The sequence below is a fragment of the Ornithodoros turicata genome, chromosome 6, assembly GCF_037126465.1.
Source record: "Ornithodoros turicata isolate Travis chromosome 6, ASM3712646v1, whole genome shotgun sequence".
NCBI classification, from domain to species: Eukaryota; Metazoa; Arthropoda; class Arachnida; order Ixodida; family Argasidae; genus Ornithodoros; species Ornithodoros turicata.
In genome coordinates, this window is record NC_088206.1 from 72,633,881 (window position 1) to 72,650,693 (window position 16,813).

The 16,813-nt window shown below is 45.3% G+C and overlaps 1 protein-coding gene across 6 annotated transcripts in view; it reads left to right on the forward strand.

Annotated features, from left to right (window-relative positions):
* The window catches only part of LOC135397308 (inositol-trisphosphate 3-kinase A-like), a 66,530-nt gene extending 51,244 nt beyond the window's left edge, over positions 1-15,286 (forward strand). For 5 of the 6 annotated variants that reach the window (XM_064628790.1, XM_064628793.1, XM_064628792.1 and 2 more), the window contains exons 2-8: positions 7,456-7,558; positions 8,502-8,648; positions 10,546-10,673; positions 10,854-11,003; positions 11,486-11,587; positions 11,654-11,725; positions 13,967-15,286. In XM_064628790.1, the coding sequence (XP_064484860.1) occupies positions 7,456-7,558; positions 8,502-8,648; positions 10,546-10,673; positions 10,854-11,003; positions 11,486-11,587; positions 11,654-11,725; positions 13,967-14,212 (948 nt within the window). In that variant the 3' untranslated portion in view covers positions 14,213-15,286. Of the gene's footprint in view, positions 1-6,940; positions 7,180-7,455; positions 7,559-8,501; positions 8,649-10,545; positions 10,674-10,853; positions 11,004-11,485; positions 11,588-11,653; positions 11,726-13,966 lie in introns of those variants that run through there. The other variant, XM_064628795.1, reaches the window with a different exon arrangement.
* Positions 15,287-16,813: the final 1,527 nt, after the last annotated feature.

Genomic DNA, 16,813 nt, shown 5'->3' on the forward strand with positions numbered 1-16,813 from the left:
AGTCCCCTTGGTAAGTCGTCTGAAAGCAAATGCCAGCGTAGTGTGATTGGTTAGTGCAACTCGACCGGCAATATGAGAGGTTCTATCCCCGCCGCTGTCCGGCTTTTTCGACGACTGCCATATTTCAAGATGTAAATGTCCGCCGTGTGCGACATTTTTACGGTTACGTATTCGAGTAAAGCCTCCTTCGCAAGGCAGTGTATAGTATGGCTTTTACCACGAACGCCTTCGTTGCGCTTGTTCCTGCTCTTTCCGGAGGATGATCCTTGTACAGGTTGGGACAAAAGTTTACGGAACACGCGAGCGGCGTATTTTTTCGTCTGTACGACACCCTAGCGGCTGGCGGAAGCGGGTGAGTTCACTGCTTCGGAGGGGTGCAAGCGTGCGATGCCAGAGACACAGCGGTAGTTCTGGTATCGCCTGGTTGTTTGGGAAGTGGAAGCTACCGCTGTGTGTCGCTAACAGCGTACCCTTCCACCCCTCCGAAACAGTGAACTCACCCGCTTCCTGCAGCCGCTAGGGTGTCGCACCAAAGAAAAAGTACGCCGCTCGCGTGTTCCGTAAACTTTTGTCCCAACCTGTACCCACATGGGAAATGGATAACAGATTTTCTGAGGAAAGGAAAGGGTTGATGTGGTGTTGTCGGTATAGCTACTGCGGGTCTGTTTCAGTGGGTCCGGGTTATATAGTTAGGCGCACTCTCGTTGAGGACTATATTTTCGCTGAATTCTTCGGTGTGTTACGCGGATAACTTGCGCACGTATCGATATATATCCATGTACACGAGACGAAAGCGGAAAAACTCGAGTACGTCGAAGTATATTGGAGGCGACGCGTTGTGCAGAAACTGATATAACTTTTCTGCTTCCCCAACTGGCCTTCCACGTGCATGGAGACCGGGATTTCGAATCCTGTTACTGTGTGGGGTTTTCGTCGCAAGCTGCAACAGTCTTGGGTAGTAACTAGGTTACTTTTAACTTGTAACTGTAACTAGTTACTTTTGGGGTTAACTAGTTACATTTGAAGCAAAGTAGCTTTTAACTGTAACTAGTTACTGTTGCTGTGAATGTAATTGCAAAATGTAACTAGTTACTCGAATAAATGTCGATCCTTGCTTGCGTACTATTGTCGTATTTTTCCCTGTGGGAGAGCCACATATTGACTTATACAGCTTCTGGTTAAGTGCAATAACACTTTTATCGCACTTAAGTAAATGTAAATAAATGTATGTTTTTAACGATTGTATCACCCTCTCATGGTCATTTTTATAAAAAGTAACTGTAATGTAACTAAGTTACTTTCTCTCAGTCACTGTAACTATAACCAGTTACTTGACCGAGGAAGTAACTATAACTGTAACTTAGTTGCTTAACCAAGAAAGTTACTTTTTAGATTCAGTTACTTTTTAGAAGTAACTTACCCAAGACTGAGCTGCAAGAAAAGAGTAGGCTCAGGAGGCATCTCTTCGCTTTGAGTAACATGCTATACCACACCGACAGACAGATCACTCGGTAATAATGCTGGCGAAGATACACCTCCTTGGTTGTAAATCTTACGTTATCTCGGAGTACACACGCGCTGCGACTCTTGATAGTGGTACTGCGTGAAAAAACTCCAGAATGAAAAAGAAAATGAGTGTAAGTACAGTACTAGTGTAACGTATACAGGGCGCTTTTTTAATACTGCACAGAATTTTTAATAATAAAACTGACGTATAAAAAGACGTACGCAGCTACTGGACGACTAATTAACTAATTAATTACAGGTTTTCGGGGAGCGAGATAACAGAATTGGGGCGAGCCATTATTTAAACGCACCATCTTTAAAAATAATATCCTGTAATAAACACGTACCTTGAGATATAAACCGCCAAACTTTTCCGTGCAGGTGAGTCGAAACCGAAACCACGCGCTTCTCGAGCGCAAAAGGAGCGACAGACATTTGCGTCCGAGACTCACGTGTTTTGTAGCGATAGAGCTGATTGGAGTAGGCGCTGATCTGATGCCCGGAAAAGACCGCTTTCCTGCCCCGATAACCCGACAGTCGTGCCGTTTCTGCGCTCGAGGGGTGCGTAGTTCTGGTTTCGGCTCATGTGCATATCATAATTTTGCAATTTATATCTCAACCATAACTTAAAAACCCGAGACTAGGGGACAAAAAAACGACAAACACAGACAAGGTCCCCTAGTCTCGGGTTTTTAAGTTATGGATCTATACCACCAGCTCGCTTGCTACCTCTCTATCCTCTCGTTATATCTTAAAATACGCGCTACAGTTTCAGGATTAAAAAAAAAAAAAAGTGAATCCAAATAACGATTGTCTCGAATTCTGTTGCCTCGCATTTCATCGAAAACATCCGATCAAAAAGTTAATTAACGAATTTTAGGTAATTAGTCGTCCCGCTAGTAACGCGCGCTTTCCCACGGGATGTCCGCATGACCGGCATGCAAAAATGACGTCAGTGCTGCTCTCGCAGCTTTTTTTTTTAAATATCTAAACGAAACAAAAAGAAAATCATGTATAACCCGAAGACATGAATGTGTTGCCCGTGTAAATACGGACGAATAACGTACGTTTCTGTCATTGTCCTTCCGTCGTAAACATGTTCGATGACCGACGCGAACCACCGCTTCCTGTCTTTTGATTTGGAAAGAAGACCAGACAGTGTTAGTGTTATACGCGTGGCAGACAGGCTCAACACCGACATAATATTTGCGTACATTACAATATACTTCAGCCAAGTTGGCGCCGGGACGTTTCTGTTGGCACCATTTCGCAAAGGGGAAACGAAACGGAACGAACGTTATCGCATAATGCCCAAGGAATAATGCGCTTGAGTCAAAATATTTCCGTACAATTTGCGACCAATTACTGTATTTAAAACTGAATTTTTATAGCCAGCATTTCAGCTGGCGTGACGTGACAGTCAACTTTTTTTGCCCTTGCCTTCGTCGAGCATCTCAAGCATCAGGCCATCGATTCGTGGGAAAACTTGCTGATGATGTTTCAGGAAGTTGCAGACTTCTAGAAGAAACAAAACCCCAATTTTTCGTTAGATAAATAAAATAATGCGCTCATAGGAGCGGTTTGTCTGTATATGATGCCACTGGTGGTGGGGGTGGTAATGGTGAAAGGGCACGCCGTTGCCGGCCTCAGAGGTGGGCAACGTCACGACTGACGCCCTGGGGAATGTGCCTCCTGGGCCGACTTCTAAGGGAACTGTGCCCACAAATGGCACAGGAAGACACTGTTGCCAGCAGTCTCCGACACCAGCAGCTGCCGAGTTGAAAGGCCTCACTGGATCGCTCGACTTTCGAAAGTCGAGCGATCCAGTGAGGCCTTTCAACTCGGCAGCTGCTTGTGTCGGAGACTGCTGGCAACAGTGTCTTCTTCATCTACTGCTATGATGAGATATAGATATAAATACTTTCACAGAAAAATCTAATTCCTCGAAAACAACTTTATTTTAATGATGATCACTGGGGAGTTTCATTGTCAGGGGCGATACTCTACCCCATTACTGGCGGTAATGTGGCGTAATATACTAATGAATCGCCTTTTTAGCGACGACCGAAGTCCTATACACATCGTAATTCCTAGGAAAATTACCAAGTTATCCGGAATAATGTGTATCTCACTGTGCGGCATTACCCAAACGTCGGCACCAGTCGACGGGTGCAGTCTTGTAAACGTGCTCCGAGGACCAACCTACGTCCTTCAACACCCCAAGATCTTCAAGCTGTGTATACAGAACACGAGTAGTGTATATTTCATCTGCACAGAGTAGTCGACTTTCTTTTTCTGCCGACAGTGATGCATGACCTGTTTTGACAGGATAGAACAGCTGCTTTTCTGCTCGCCAATGCCAGCTGTGACAATGTGCGCGCGTTTACGTCGGTCGTGACGTCATTTGACTTCTCCTGTTCGTACGGGCGGTCTATATATAGCGTTTGACAGGTGCTCAATAACAAAGTAAAACGTGTATTGTGACGTATGTCGTCGATGTACATAGCTTTAACTTTACGTGTGTTTTGCTCGAGTTTAGCTTATTTAGTTTAGGTGATGAAGCTCTGCTTATAGCCGAATTCAGGACCAGAGACAGGCGGGGTGTGTAATAAAATACATTGAAAGGGTCCTTTCATGTTGATCTTCCGCAATATTTTATCGGACTTGTTACGCACACTCGTTACTGTCGTCCGAACGTAGTAGTGACAAACTCCTTCTACCCTCTTGTAGAGACTGACCAACGTAATATTACCCCGAACAAAAATGTTCCACTATCGCAAAGCACATTATGTGGAGACAAGCTCTCTCCGTTAATGCCATGTTCCCTCGTATACGAGGGAACAGGAGAACATCGAAACAGTTCTTCGTGAAGAACTCGCGTGTGCTGAAGAGTTCTTTCGGAGAACGCCTATAAAGTGCTTACCACTCCCACATTGGTACCGTACGCGGCCAAACTGCCTTCGTATTAGCTTTATTGTCGAGCGTGTACCTCTGTGGTCGCTGGATCGTTGTCGCCCCCCCCCCCCTTCATCGTCATCGTCTTCTTACACACGCGAAAGTCACGAATTAACGCTTCGTGCGAATTAACTCTGGCGAATTAACTCTTCTGTGCGCAGTTTCAAATTTATTTTCTCCTTTTCCCCCTAGATGGTGCGACGAGCCGCAGTTTGTTTAAACGTAGATACGTGCTTGTGCGCGTTAAAAAGATGGGCGGTCGAAGCAAGATAAGTAAAAGTAAACAAATCATCCGCGGACACCAGGAAAAAGAAAAGCAGCAAATAAGTTCCAGCCGTACAAAGCTGCTTTTTGAAATGTAGTGTTTATTTACTACTTTCCCTGTTCTTGCTGTCGGTGGGTCGTTTATTTATTACGACACTTTTTATTTATTTTTTTATTACGACAGAAAGAGGAAAGTTTTTGGAAAGTTTGCTCGTCGAAAAGTAAAACAACTCTGAAGCTTGCCTTTACATTACTCGTACTTGTTTTGCAAAAAAGGTGATTAATTCAATTTAGAGCCTTCCCGCCAGAAGGCTCGTAATGCAGCATCGCAAAATTTCGTGAAAACAAAGAGCGCGTCGAAAATGCCATATATGACGTAAGGCCGACACTCGGTTTTCCTCGACTTGACCTTTTTGTTGGAATGCACATTGGGCAGAAGGCCAAACAGACGCTGTAATTGCGCGCATCGCCTTGACATTTTCGGCTGCCATACACGGTACACTACGACCGATACAATACACGTAGTTAAGAGACGCGTTGTAGTATACAGCACTCCTACGTGCTTCAAGATTATTAGCTATGCACGCGTAAAAGGAGAACTTGTTTTCAGTTACGAAAGTGGGAAGATGTAACCTTGGATGCTCCACGCGAAAGGTAAAAGGTTGCGGTACGCACCGGAGGATGTTGGATAGAAAAGCACGATGCGGAGTGTTCCGACAAAAACCCGCGGTCAATTATTTGTAATTCAATTTTGTTGCTTACAGTCTGTCTTCCGTGGCGGCATTATATGCTCTTCGTTGTCTCGCTTTGCGAGGCATCGCAGCTTACGGATATTGATTAATTAATATTATTATGGCGACTGCGGATACGCGCAGTGCACTGGCACGGATTGATAGGTACTGAGAGGACAGCACGAGGGGAGAGGAGGTTAAGCATGCGTACATGGCCGACTGCAAGGGGAACTCTACCGGAATATTCCGGGGAAGGCCTTACGCCTTCATTACTTGCGCATTACTGACTACATCCGAACAAACGTGGGAGCTCTCTACAGAGTGCTGGTACATCAAGTTGTATCTTGAAACATTTAAGCTGTTGGAGCTGTGAGATAGCGAAAACGTATTGCAGTTTTATTCGCGCATCGATAAAATTGGGTTGACTTGTGCACCGTGAAAACAAATGATAATTAAAATGACAACACCCGGTATTTTTTCGACGGAAACGCCCGCGCCAAAGTTGGACGGCGTGCATTTAATCCCCGCGTGTGCGTCCTCGGAAACCTTTTCAGGCTTCGCATCCGGCACGTGTGCACGAGAGGTTGACGGGAAACACGTGCGACCTGTCACGTGACACTTAATGCATCATAACGCGCGCAAGCCTTTCCGGTTGTACGCACGTGCTGCGCAGCAGTATGGTTTCACCATAGTACCAGCACCACTGATCTGTACGTGGTTCTGAGATTTACAAGAGCAGCCAAACATAATTTCTTAGTACTTAATAGCACCAGCGAAGTAGCAGTGCAAGCAAGTCCGAGTTTTTCAGATGCATGCAATACGAATAAACACGAGTTTTCCTCAAAATGAAGAGCTTACCTGCGAAAAGTTATCCCCCTTTCTCTGCCCGTGCGTGAAGTGCACCCAAAACTGCAACAAGCTGGCATGGCATGCCCTCGAATTTAAAGGAAATTTTAAAAAACGCTGGCAGCCCCGCTTGAACTAAATGCAGACGACAGGAGGCGTTGGGCGCACCAATATGGCGGCCGGTGACCACGCTCTGGCGCATCCTATGCGCGATCCAGCCATATACTGTAGAGATCAGTGGCCAGCACCTTGCTAATTTAACGGTCTCGTGCAGTTCTGCGGAATAGAACTGTAATACGTCCTTTAAACAAGTTCCACGTGAGAGGTACGCACGGGGAACACAAAGTACATTTTTCAGACAGCTGAAAAATACCAAATCGAAAGCGAAACTGCTGCACTACAGTGGCGCAAGGAAAACAAGTTATTTGGTCACGTGCACACACTATCGAAACTTGCTTTCATAACAGGTGTAGCAGCACTCCTGCGTACAGTCGTAATTATCACCATTGTTTTTTAAATTTTGCTGTCTGCCGCGAAAACCCATACCCGAAATAATTTTTTTCCCGTGACAAAACCCAAAACGCTTAAAACCGCGCAGAACGGGAGCAGAGCATAGATAGAGGGCGCTCCTTTCGTTCTCTTTTTTTTTTGTGTGTCCCGCGTTTTTCGTTTCTGCTACCTTTCATCTGCAATTCGTGGCCTACTCCCTGTTGCAAACGTCGGGGTAGTAAAAGTAAAACAAAAGGTTGACGTTTGTTCTTGTCCCAGCTGCGTAACAATGAGCAAGACAATTCATATCATCCAGCAATGTCCGAATTCGTGCTCGCAGCAACGATGTTGCTTCAACAGGAGATTAACCGGCAGTCGGCGCGGACGGGTTAGTTCTTTCAGAGAGCTAGAAAACGTTGTAGTACCGTGAATTTGAGACAATTTACGGCGGTCGAAAGAAGCAGACTGCATTTGTGAGCTTTTTTTTACCTTCCGTAACGGAGCGTTCGCATTTGTTCGCCGTTGCAGTTGCCCCCCTTCATCCCGCCAATTTCCCCATACTTTCCAGGCATTGGTTTGAACGTGTAGCATTTCCCTGTGTCTGTTGTACTATGTCAGTTTGGGGAACGTGCAATACATATTCGTATTTGGTTTCTGCTTCCAGCCCTCTGCATGGAGGAAACTTCGCAATGTCGTTCACTGGTCCCCGTTCGTCCAGACCTACAGGAAACAGAAGTATCCATGGATACAGCTTGCTGGCCATCAAGGTAAATTGAAGGAGGTGTTATTCTTCGTGTGTTGCATCGCAACCCTCGTTAGGGGAACAAGTAGAAGCCTTACGAAAATATTTGGGTTTCGAAGCTTTCCTCCGTAAATAGTTTTGTTTTGATATATATTTGCACGAAGCAAGCACCCCATTAGGAGATGTCGGTATGACATGGGCCTCGGGCCTTTCTACTTCACAATAACTTGAGATCTTTAGAGCATGTCCAAATTCAGACAAGGTCCGGTGGTGGGAATTATGTGTCTCATTGAGTTCAGGCATGTTTTTAAGCATTCTGAGTTCATTCTTTGCCTATCTTCACCCACTTTCCAGCAATATATTACACACAACAGGCTTTTTCTGTTCCTGCGACAAACTATGGTTACTTAGGGTTCTTTGTTTTTGGGTTAAACCCGATTTTTCACGATACTTCCCCCAAACAAATTTTCAAGATTTCGGGTAAAACCCGATATCTACCCGAAATCCTTGGGGTCCTTCAACGTGTCCTTCTCTGTAAACCGTCGGAAAAGTGTATCATAATGACAGGAGAGAGAGCTATTTGTGAAAACCTATTTGCCCTCCTTTTATGACTCCCTCCTGCAGGAGTCAAAGATGAGCTTTTGTGGAGCTCGGGCAAGTGTTTGAATACTGCAGTCATTCACTGCCCCAGTTCCGAGCGGAAATATAAAGGTTACTGTTTCTCATCCCAGTGTCATAGCAGTGGCTTGTTTCATATGTCTTTTTTTTTCACCCTTAAATTCCCCGGTTACATATAAAACAGAGATCATGGCACCCGATTTTTCCCCGAATTCTCGTGTTTAAATAGCACCCGATTTTCCCCTCCTGAATTTTAGAAATCACGAAACCTGAAAACGGAAGAACCCTGTGGTTACTTGATTAGAAGCCATTCTTTCTGACAACTTTTGAACAATAATTTCTTTCTTCAGGGAATTTTCGATCTGGGACTCACGGAACGGTCCTCAAGAAACTGTCTGGCAGGGAAGAGACGTGTCTCAAGCACCTCATGAAGGACGACCACCTGCGAGAGTATGTGCCGGCATTCAAGGGCAGCGTCGAGATGGAAGATGGGGCAGGTACTCGGTTTTTCGCTCTGTTCAGTGCTATTAAAGTGTTAAAAAAAAGAAAGTTATCTTCCCCTGAACAAAAAAACAGAAAAAAGGCTAAAAAACATAACTTTTTTAGACATTGGTTATCATGGTAACTTGCAACCTAAACCCAACCCAACCTAACCTAACCCAACCAAACCTTGCAACTCCATCGGTGTTTCTCCACACTTTTGGCACTGTTCTATTATCAACATTGTTATAATTAAATTTCTGTATTTATGGGTAGCAGTGACCCAATAGTGTATTGGGTCGCAACATGCTCTGGAAACCCACAAAACTCTGTGGATCGTAGTGGACTGACACCTCTGGTTGCTTTTCTTTTTAAAATAGCTACGTTATTTTTCTCTGCCTTTTCTATAAATGCAGTCACCATCATGTTGCAGTACATGTTGGTTCAACTTGTTTATAAGAAAACAGCTTTCAAACGTTTCTCTCTAGGGGTTCTATATGTGCGCGGGGTAAAGTGGATTAACCCTGTCCATATCAAAGCATATCCTGTTCCACTTATCTGAATCTGTATTGCACATGACAGGGAGGTATGCGAGATAACATTAGCTATTGTCCAGTGCTCGTAGAAGGTGTTGCAGCCTACAAACACAACCTGTCTCCTGGATCATCGCATGCCAAAGATAGCGTAGCTAAGCTCAGATTGTTTTACCCGTACATTTTGTTCATTCTTTTTTCTGGAGACTCCTCCCAGGCCAGATCACCAATAATTTCGTAATCGGGGTGTCTGCCAACCTGGAAAACCGGGAATTGTCAGGGAATTTTGATTCGACTGGAAAAGTCAGGGACGGGTTACATTCCCCAAATTCCCTAAGCAATAGGGAATTTGCCAAAAAGCAGCTTAAGTCAGGGAAAATCACAGACAAGTGCCGTGATGATGCACAGCGAATCGCGAGTGCCTATCAGTAGTTGAACAGCCATGCCGCAGCAACGTTGCCGCGCTTACAGCAATTCGCCAATACGACAAGCTCTGAGTCGGAAAAGTAGGGCAGCCTCATTAATACTAGATGATCTGTTTTATGAGGGATCTGTATCAAGACGTAGCGGTAAGCACCAAGTTCTCTTTTTTGTTTAGGGAATTTGCTCGAAATAGTTCAGGGAATTTGAAGGCTGCAATTTGGTAGACACCCTGGTAATGTAATACCCTCAGACACGCGCAATAGCTAGAAATCCTTCGAGGTAGTGCCACCAAAGCGCGTTTTATTCATTGCTGAACGCGCCGCAGTGAAAAATGAAAAATATTGTTGGGGTCACTTCCATGGTCCTTTAAGTGTTTTTCAGCACATGCTGCAGGAAATGTTAAGAAAGCTATAATGCGTGATTGCAAGAAATAAATTGTACAAGGCACACTTCGTCTTTGGTTGGTGAGGAATTTCCTGTCACCGTGTAATGTTTTTCCCAGAAGAAATACGGGTGTAGTACATCTGGTTCTTTATGATGATTTATAATTTTATTTGTTTATTTTAAAAAAAGTGTCAGTCAACAGGAAATGGCAGCATATAAATATTTGTGCAATGTTTCTAGGAAATACTGAGCAAGTATCTTTTTTTTTTTTTTTGTAAGACCTGGGACGAGAGCTGGAGCAGTGTTTTTTTCTTTCTCTTTGTTTTTTAACACTCAAATGAGATGTTCCCACTTTCTGTCTCATGTGCAGATCAATTTTGCACTTTCTTCTTCTGTCTTTGTACTTGTGAAGCAGTGTGAACCTTAAAAGCAAGCACCCTGATCTCGCTGAGTTGACCAATGAACACTTCAAATGTCATTCGTTACTCAAGCACCTGGAAAATTCCAACATGCATCCCATGTATGGTGCAAACGGTTGCTTCGGCAGTGGCTGACGATATGTTCCTCCGCGCAGTGTACCTTGAACTGGAGGACCTATTGGCGGGGTTCCAGGGTCCCTGCGTCATGGATGTCAAGGTTGGCCTCAGGACATACCTCGAAGAAGAACTGGCCAAGGCAAGAGAGAAGCCTAAGCTACGCAAGGTACATCACGTTCCAACACGGCAGACATTTCGACATACTGTTAGTGAAGCCCCAATTAAGTGCATTAAGAACGCGTGTTTGCGATTTTCTCTGTGGGACAAGAATCTGAAGGGCACTTTGTGTAGACACGTTTGACACTTACTTTAAAAATGGTTTCCTTCTCTTTACGTCGTTCCGCAGGACATGTACGAGAAAATGGTAGCCGTTGATCCAGAGGAGCCAACCCTGGAGGAACGTGACCTGAAAGCTGTCACGAAACCTCGTTACATGATCTGGAGGGAAACCATCAGCTCAACTGCCAGTCTAGGCTTTCGCATCGAGGGCATGAAGGTGCGCGAGTGTTTGGTTCGTTATGCTACGTTTTCCCGTGGCACTGGAATTAATGAGCATCAAGAGAGTAGAGTACAACGTTTGTGCCACAGTGTTCCTGCAGAAGTAGGTTTGTCACTTTGTCTCATATAAGTAAAAAGAAAGTTTAGTTATTAGTACTGTTGTTGCGCGGCAGGATTTTTACGCTTATATCCTCGATGGGGAAAAAAAAAAAAACAATGAGGAAAAAAAACATGAAGACCGGCAGACTTGCTTTGCCACCCCTTTTTTTTTCTACTGATAGAATATTCCGTGGGGATGTTGGTTGTGTGTATATTATTAGGTATTTTATTTCAGATTATCTTATCACAGCCGTGTTAGGAGGTCAGTTCGTGACTGTAATCTGTGTAGAGCTTCCTCTTTTTTTTTTCAGTTAGATTGTTGTAAGGTGCTTTACACATTTTTTATGCCTATTTATGTGCTCCATTGAACTTCCCTTTCAGAACCCCGACGGTACTTCGACGAAAGACTTCAAAACCACAAAGACGAGAGAGCAGGTGAAGAAGGCCTTCGCAGTGTTTACGGAAGGCTTTCACGAAGCCATTGTAAGTGCCTTGTCCGGTTGGCTGATCCAACAACGTGATTGAACTAACTTCCTTTCTGTCTCTCAGGGCAAGTACTTGCAGCGGCTAAGGTTGTTGCAAGATGCCCTGACAAGGTCGGAATTCTTCTGTACTCATGAGGTGAGTCGATGTTTCTTCTTCCCCCTTTGTTTTTGCTGGTTACGTTGATGATTGTGATTTGATGTTCTGGCATTGTACGACACAAGCTGTGGGTGCTTCTGGTGCTTTGCACAATGGGATGCTTTGCATGATGTTACGCTTGCTCGTATAACCGTTGTTTGGCTTGCACGGTGCACTGAGCTAATAGTGCGTAAATATATGCATGGGGCGTTGAGATAACAAGTAGAATCTGATGTCATAGTATGGTGGAGTCCCAATTTTTTTCCCTGGGGTGTCGCATTATTCGAAGATAATTTTAGAGATAGGGTGAAGAAACTTAGCCACTCTGTCACTACTATGCGAAAACAACCCACAATACATGTTGCTGCAGAGACTTCCAGTGTTTGAAGCAGACGACACTTACCGAAGGAGGGTGAGGAGAAATTGTGGGCTGACCCTTCTGCTCCCAAGCAGCTCTCGTCATTCTTCCTCGCCCTGTTTAGTTTGTCAGCCGCAGAGCACCAAACCGAAATTTTTTTCGGTTCGGGTTCGGGTCCAGGCATTAACGGTTTGGTTCCGGTTCAATATGCTCTAACCAGTTCCAGACCGGTTCATTGCAAAGCTGTGACAAGGATGCTTGTCCACAGGAAAACGAAGCTATAGAGTACAGTTGTTCGATGTTGTCTCCGTTGATGCGGGCGTCCAGCTATGCATTTTCGCTCGTATAGGAGATTCCGGTTGCGTGAACCGGTTGCATGTCGCGTGAACCGGTCACTTTTGGAGCAGTGTTGGGGCACTTAAGGAAAGGTAAGACGAAAAACAGTCAATCTCGCACTCGTGATTCTTAGAAACCGGTTTTGAAACTGTACCCGAAATATTCTAAACGGTTCAGTCCCGGTTTGGCTCCGTAAAAAAAAACAAAAAGAAACGGTTCTTTCTCGATTTTGGGTTCCGGTTCCGGTTCGGCTTTATGCTCAGGTCAGCCGTACACTTGACTATGTAGATGCAAGCTTGCAAATGGCTATTTTGAAGCTCGTTTCTGTGTTAGCCTTCGGCCCAACTTTTGCTGCTGCTGCCGTGATACGTGCACATCCGCTCGGGTTAAATTTTCAGACACTGACCGCTTCCGTGCTGGAATTAACGACCTCTTTAATCCAATAAATGAACTCTCAATAGTATGCATGCTCACTAGGACCTCTGAATGCCATGCGAACACGATGAGCCAAATCTAATTAACGAACGTCGAGCTTTCGAAGTCTATTGCAGTGCAGGGCTGAAATTAGTACTTGAGCACTGAAAAGGCTGCTCTGCTCTGCACTTTTCATCTAGTCCATTCCTGCGCTTATGTGCAGGGCCCTGTCTTTCTGGGCAGTCTTTCCTCCCCTTCCCTTTTTTTTTCTACATTTGGATAACATTTCTACGAGTTCACGTTTTTCATAAAATCAAGAAAACTGATTACTAGAACCGATTTTCCGGTCAACCGGCCTCACTGTAGTCAACCTTCTCCGATTGAGCTCTGATGACTAGCCAATTTTACCCTTTGCTGATCCAGGTCACATCAATTTGGTGTTGCCCGATTTGAATGTCTGCTTGGTTCAAAGTTGTTCTGCTTTGCTATTAGTACTTTGTGGGCCTTTGAGGAATATGTGCATGAATGGAGCACGCGCAAACACTAATGGAAGAGAACCTGCGCACTACACAATTACCCCATACTTCTGTTACGCCTGAGCCTCGGGGTCGAGTTCAGTGTACTGTTCTCTCATGAACCTAGCCGTGCGACCCTGCTGTTTGTGGGACGTGGATCTTCTGCCAACCAATCTTTCCCTTCCTCCCTACGCTTCCCATTTGCAAATGTATGCATGCTATTTCTGGGTACTAATTACATTTCCCCATTCCCCTTCCTCTTCCATTTGCACCATTGCCATTTTTGTACCTTATTACACCCCTCACCATAACTGCACTCCCCTCTGCTAGCATTCACACCACATGTCCCATCTGATGTGCATCGATTTTTATCGCCTCGCATTCAACATCACGTGGCATTCATCACAGATTGCTCGTAGCTTTTCACAGTCCAGATTTGTCTGTCTAACTTGGTGTCATCGCATCCTCATGCTCCTATGCACTCACATTCACGCATCCTCATGCTCCTATGCACTCATACTCACGCTTCCTCACAAGTTGCTCCGCCACTCACTGCATGGCGCTCACCGCAGCGGTTACTCCTCCCGGCAATTAAATCTGTTTCGAACGATGTCGCAGTTCATCGGAAGCTCTCTCCTCTTCGTTCACGACCATAACTCAGCCAGCGTGTGGCTCATCGACTTTGCCAAGACGGTCCCGGTCCCGGCGGGAATCACCATCACGCACCGGGACCCCTGGGAAGTGGGGAACCACGAAGACGGGTATCTCATTGGCATCACAAATCTCATCAGCATCTTTGAGGACCTGTGGAACGCTCGCAGCGGTCTCGCGGAGGAAACGTGCGTGGAAATTGTGGAGCCTTGACGACGAACGCTGGTTCATAACGTTTCAACATTTCTGACCAAAGTTTTACGGTTGAGAGGAACGTGTGTGAGGCACCCGTGACCAAAGTTGACTTCGCGAGCAACGTGCCCCCGTTCCAACCATGACATTGTCGCGTAAGTGGAGTCGACAGAGTCCTCGCAACGACCCAGCTTCTTGCAAACCGGTGTTCCGCGGTGACATCATCGCATCCACGCCAGAGAGGGCAAGAGGATAACTCCGAAAGCTTGTACGCAAAATTTTACGCCGAGATGAAATTTGTGCGTGTACAGCGGAAGTACGTGAGCGAGACTGCTCCGATGAATTCACCCGATCGGCAAACAAAATGTAGTGTTACAACACGGAAGGTCATCGTTTCACGTCATCGTAAAAGGAAGTTCAAAATTTTTCATTTCGGCGACGTCCATTGCGGAAAAATAATCCGTACCATTCAGCACGACAACCCTCGTTCCATTCTTTTTTTTTTTTTTTTTTCTTCACGTCTTTTTGACACTCCATCGCCAAACATGCATCGCGTGACTCCGCATCTGCAAGATGTATGACGTCGAACTGTTTGTTCGAGAGAAAAGAGACGTCGATGAAGGCTCCAACAATGAAAGAAAACTGACTGGTGACTCCGAGAATGGCCACCTTTGTGCCCTTTTTGGACACGGTGTTAGCATGCACTTGCTGTTGTACATACCTTTTATACTTTTTAAATATTATTTTTTTTTTCCTTATCTATTTTCGAACACTTTGTTTATGTAGAAGTGCTTTTAGACGCGGGTTATTTTGTATCACTCAGCGTGGACCCGCCACACTGCGTGCACCGTTTGCTTTAGCCAAGGTGCCGATTCTAGTGCAGTCGCCTGTGCCATAAACGCGCGAAGTTGAGAGCCGTCACCAGGTGCCGCCTCGAGTTGCCGACGCTGTGTCCTCCCGTTTCTTCCCCGTCTTTTATTGTTACGTGTCTGATGTACATTGTTGATGAGAGCTCCCTCGGACACATTGCGCCAGTTTCTCAAATTTACGATTCTGGGAAATAAATGTACATAGAGTGCGTATGTGTGTACAGGACACGGTGTGTGGTGTTTGCTTTCTGAATCGGACGCTTGAATTTGAGCCCGGACAAACGGGACGTGATCAACCAAGCCTTGCGCAAAAGAAGGTACTTAAGCCGATCACGAGGACGGACGTGCAGGCATGTTGTGGTCTGGTTGGCAGCTGATACTTGGCCGAAGCCAACAGCTCCCCACCACCAGCCGTTCCAATGCTACTCAGACAGGAGGAGGCATGCTTGAGGCCTCTAATTTACCATGTGACACATGCTGTCATTGTCCCCTTACAAATACACACATTTGTATTGCAGTTACACACAAGTCTCCGTATATGTAGCTGAACGTGTCTCCAAAATGTGATGAAAATGGGAGGTCTCTAAGGGTTCAATCTCTTAATGGCACCGTAAAGCAGCAAACAGACATGTTATGTTGACTGTATAGTTTTAACAGCTTGTTGCTTGTAAACGCAGCAGAACAAGCTACACGTGACAGGGAATGCTAGATATATTTGATTTGTCACTAATAAAATTAGGGCAAAACTGCTCGGAGCGACGTCTGTTGGGAAATAATCCCCAATTCGTCAAGCAACAGTGATCTACGTTCCCGACTGGCTCGCTGCTTCTGGTGGCTATGTAGCCGACGCGTAGCCGACCTTAGACAGTCTTATGCGCACACAATGTAGTCTTACCGCTTGTACTTGATGTGCAATGCGCAGTTGGTGGCGACTTCGATGCAGTATTGCCCGTAATTTTAAATTTAAATTTTCTAAGAAACTGAGTGAAAATAAAACGAAAGTTGGTGTCGTAAGAGTACTGAGGTCTCGGGCTAGTAAACAGATACATTTTCTGAGATCGCTGCTTCGCAGTACCTTTAACTTTTGGGTATCATTTGACTACAAAAGGATTGGGGGAGGTACGAGATGATATTTTGGAGGCAATGAAATATCGGGGACTGAGCCGTCTCGAGGCAAGCTTCCATCTGGAGTCGAGTCACGTATCAAGCGAAAGCAGCGTTGGACATACTCCTTTACATGTAATGTCTAAGGCCCTGGGTTTTCCTCAATTCCGCGATTCTGCGAAATATCGCGGAATCCGGAATTCATCGCGGAATCCTTCGTTTGGCACGGAATCCCTCACATTTACGGGTATGCGGATGTTCGAGTTATCAAATTCAAATGAAATATCAGTCACTCGAAGTATTTCATACGCGAATCGAATACCCGACTACGAACCCTAATAACGAACGACACGTCCCCAAAGTGGGCTTCACCTGAAACTTCCCTGCGTGAGATGAAGCCTGCTTTACGAAACTGCCCATGGCTGCAGCTGTGCAGGACCAGCACCAGGACAGATTGTAGTTAAGCTTGAGATAACGTTCGCCCAAGTTTATTGCGCACACTTCGCCTGAGGAAGGGGCGACGTTCCTCCCGTGTGCAGTTTAGTGGTGGCAGTGGGGGATTTTGATTCTGGGATTTGATGTCTGGGAGTTTCCCTTTAAAGACTCTTAAATAATGCCAACATCCCAGAAACGAAAAGTGTGTTCCTGT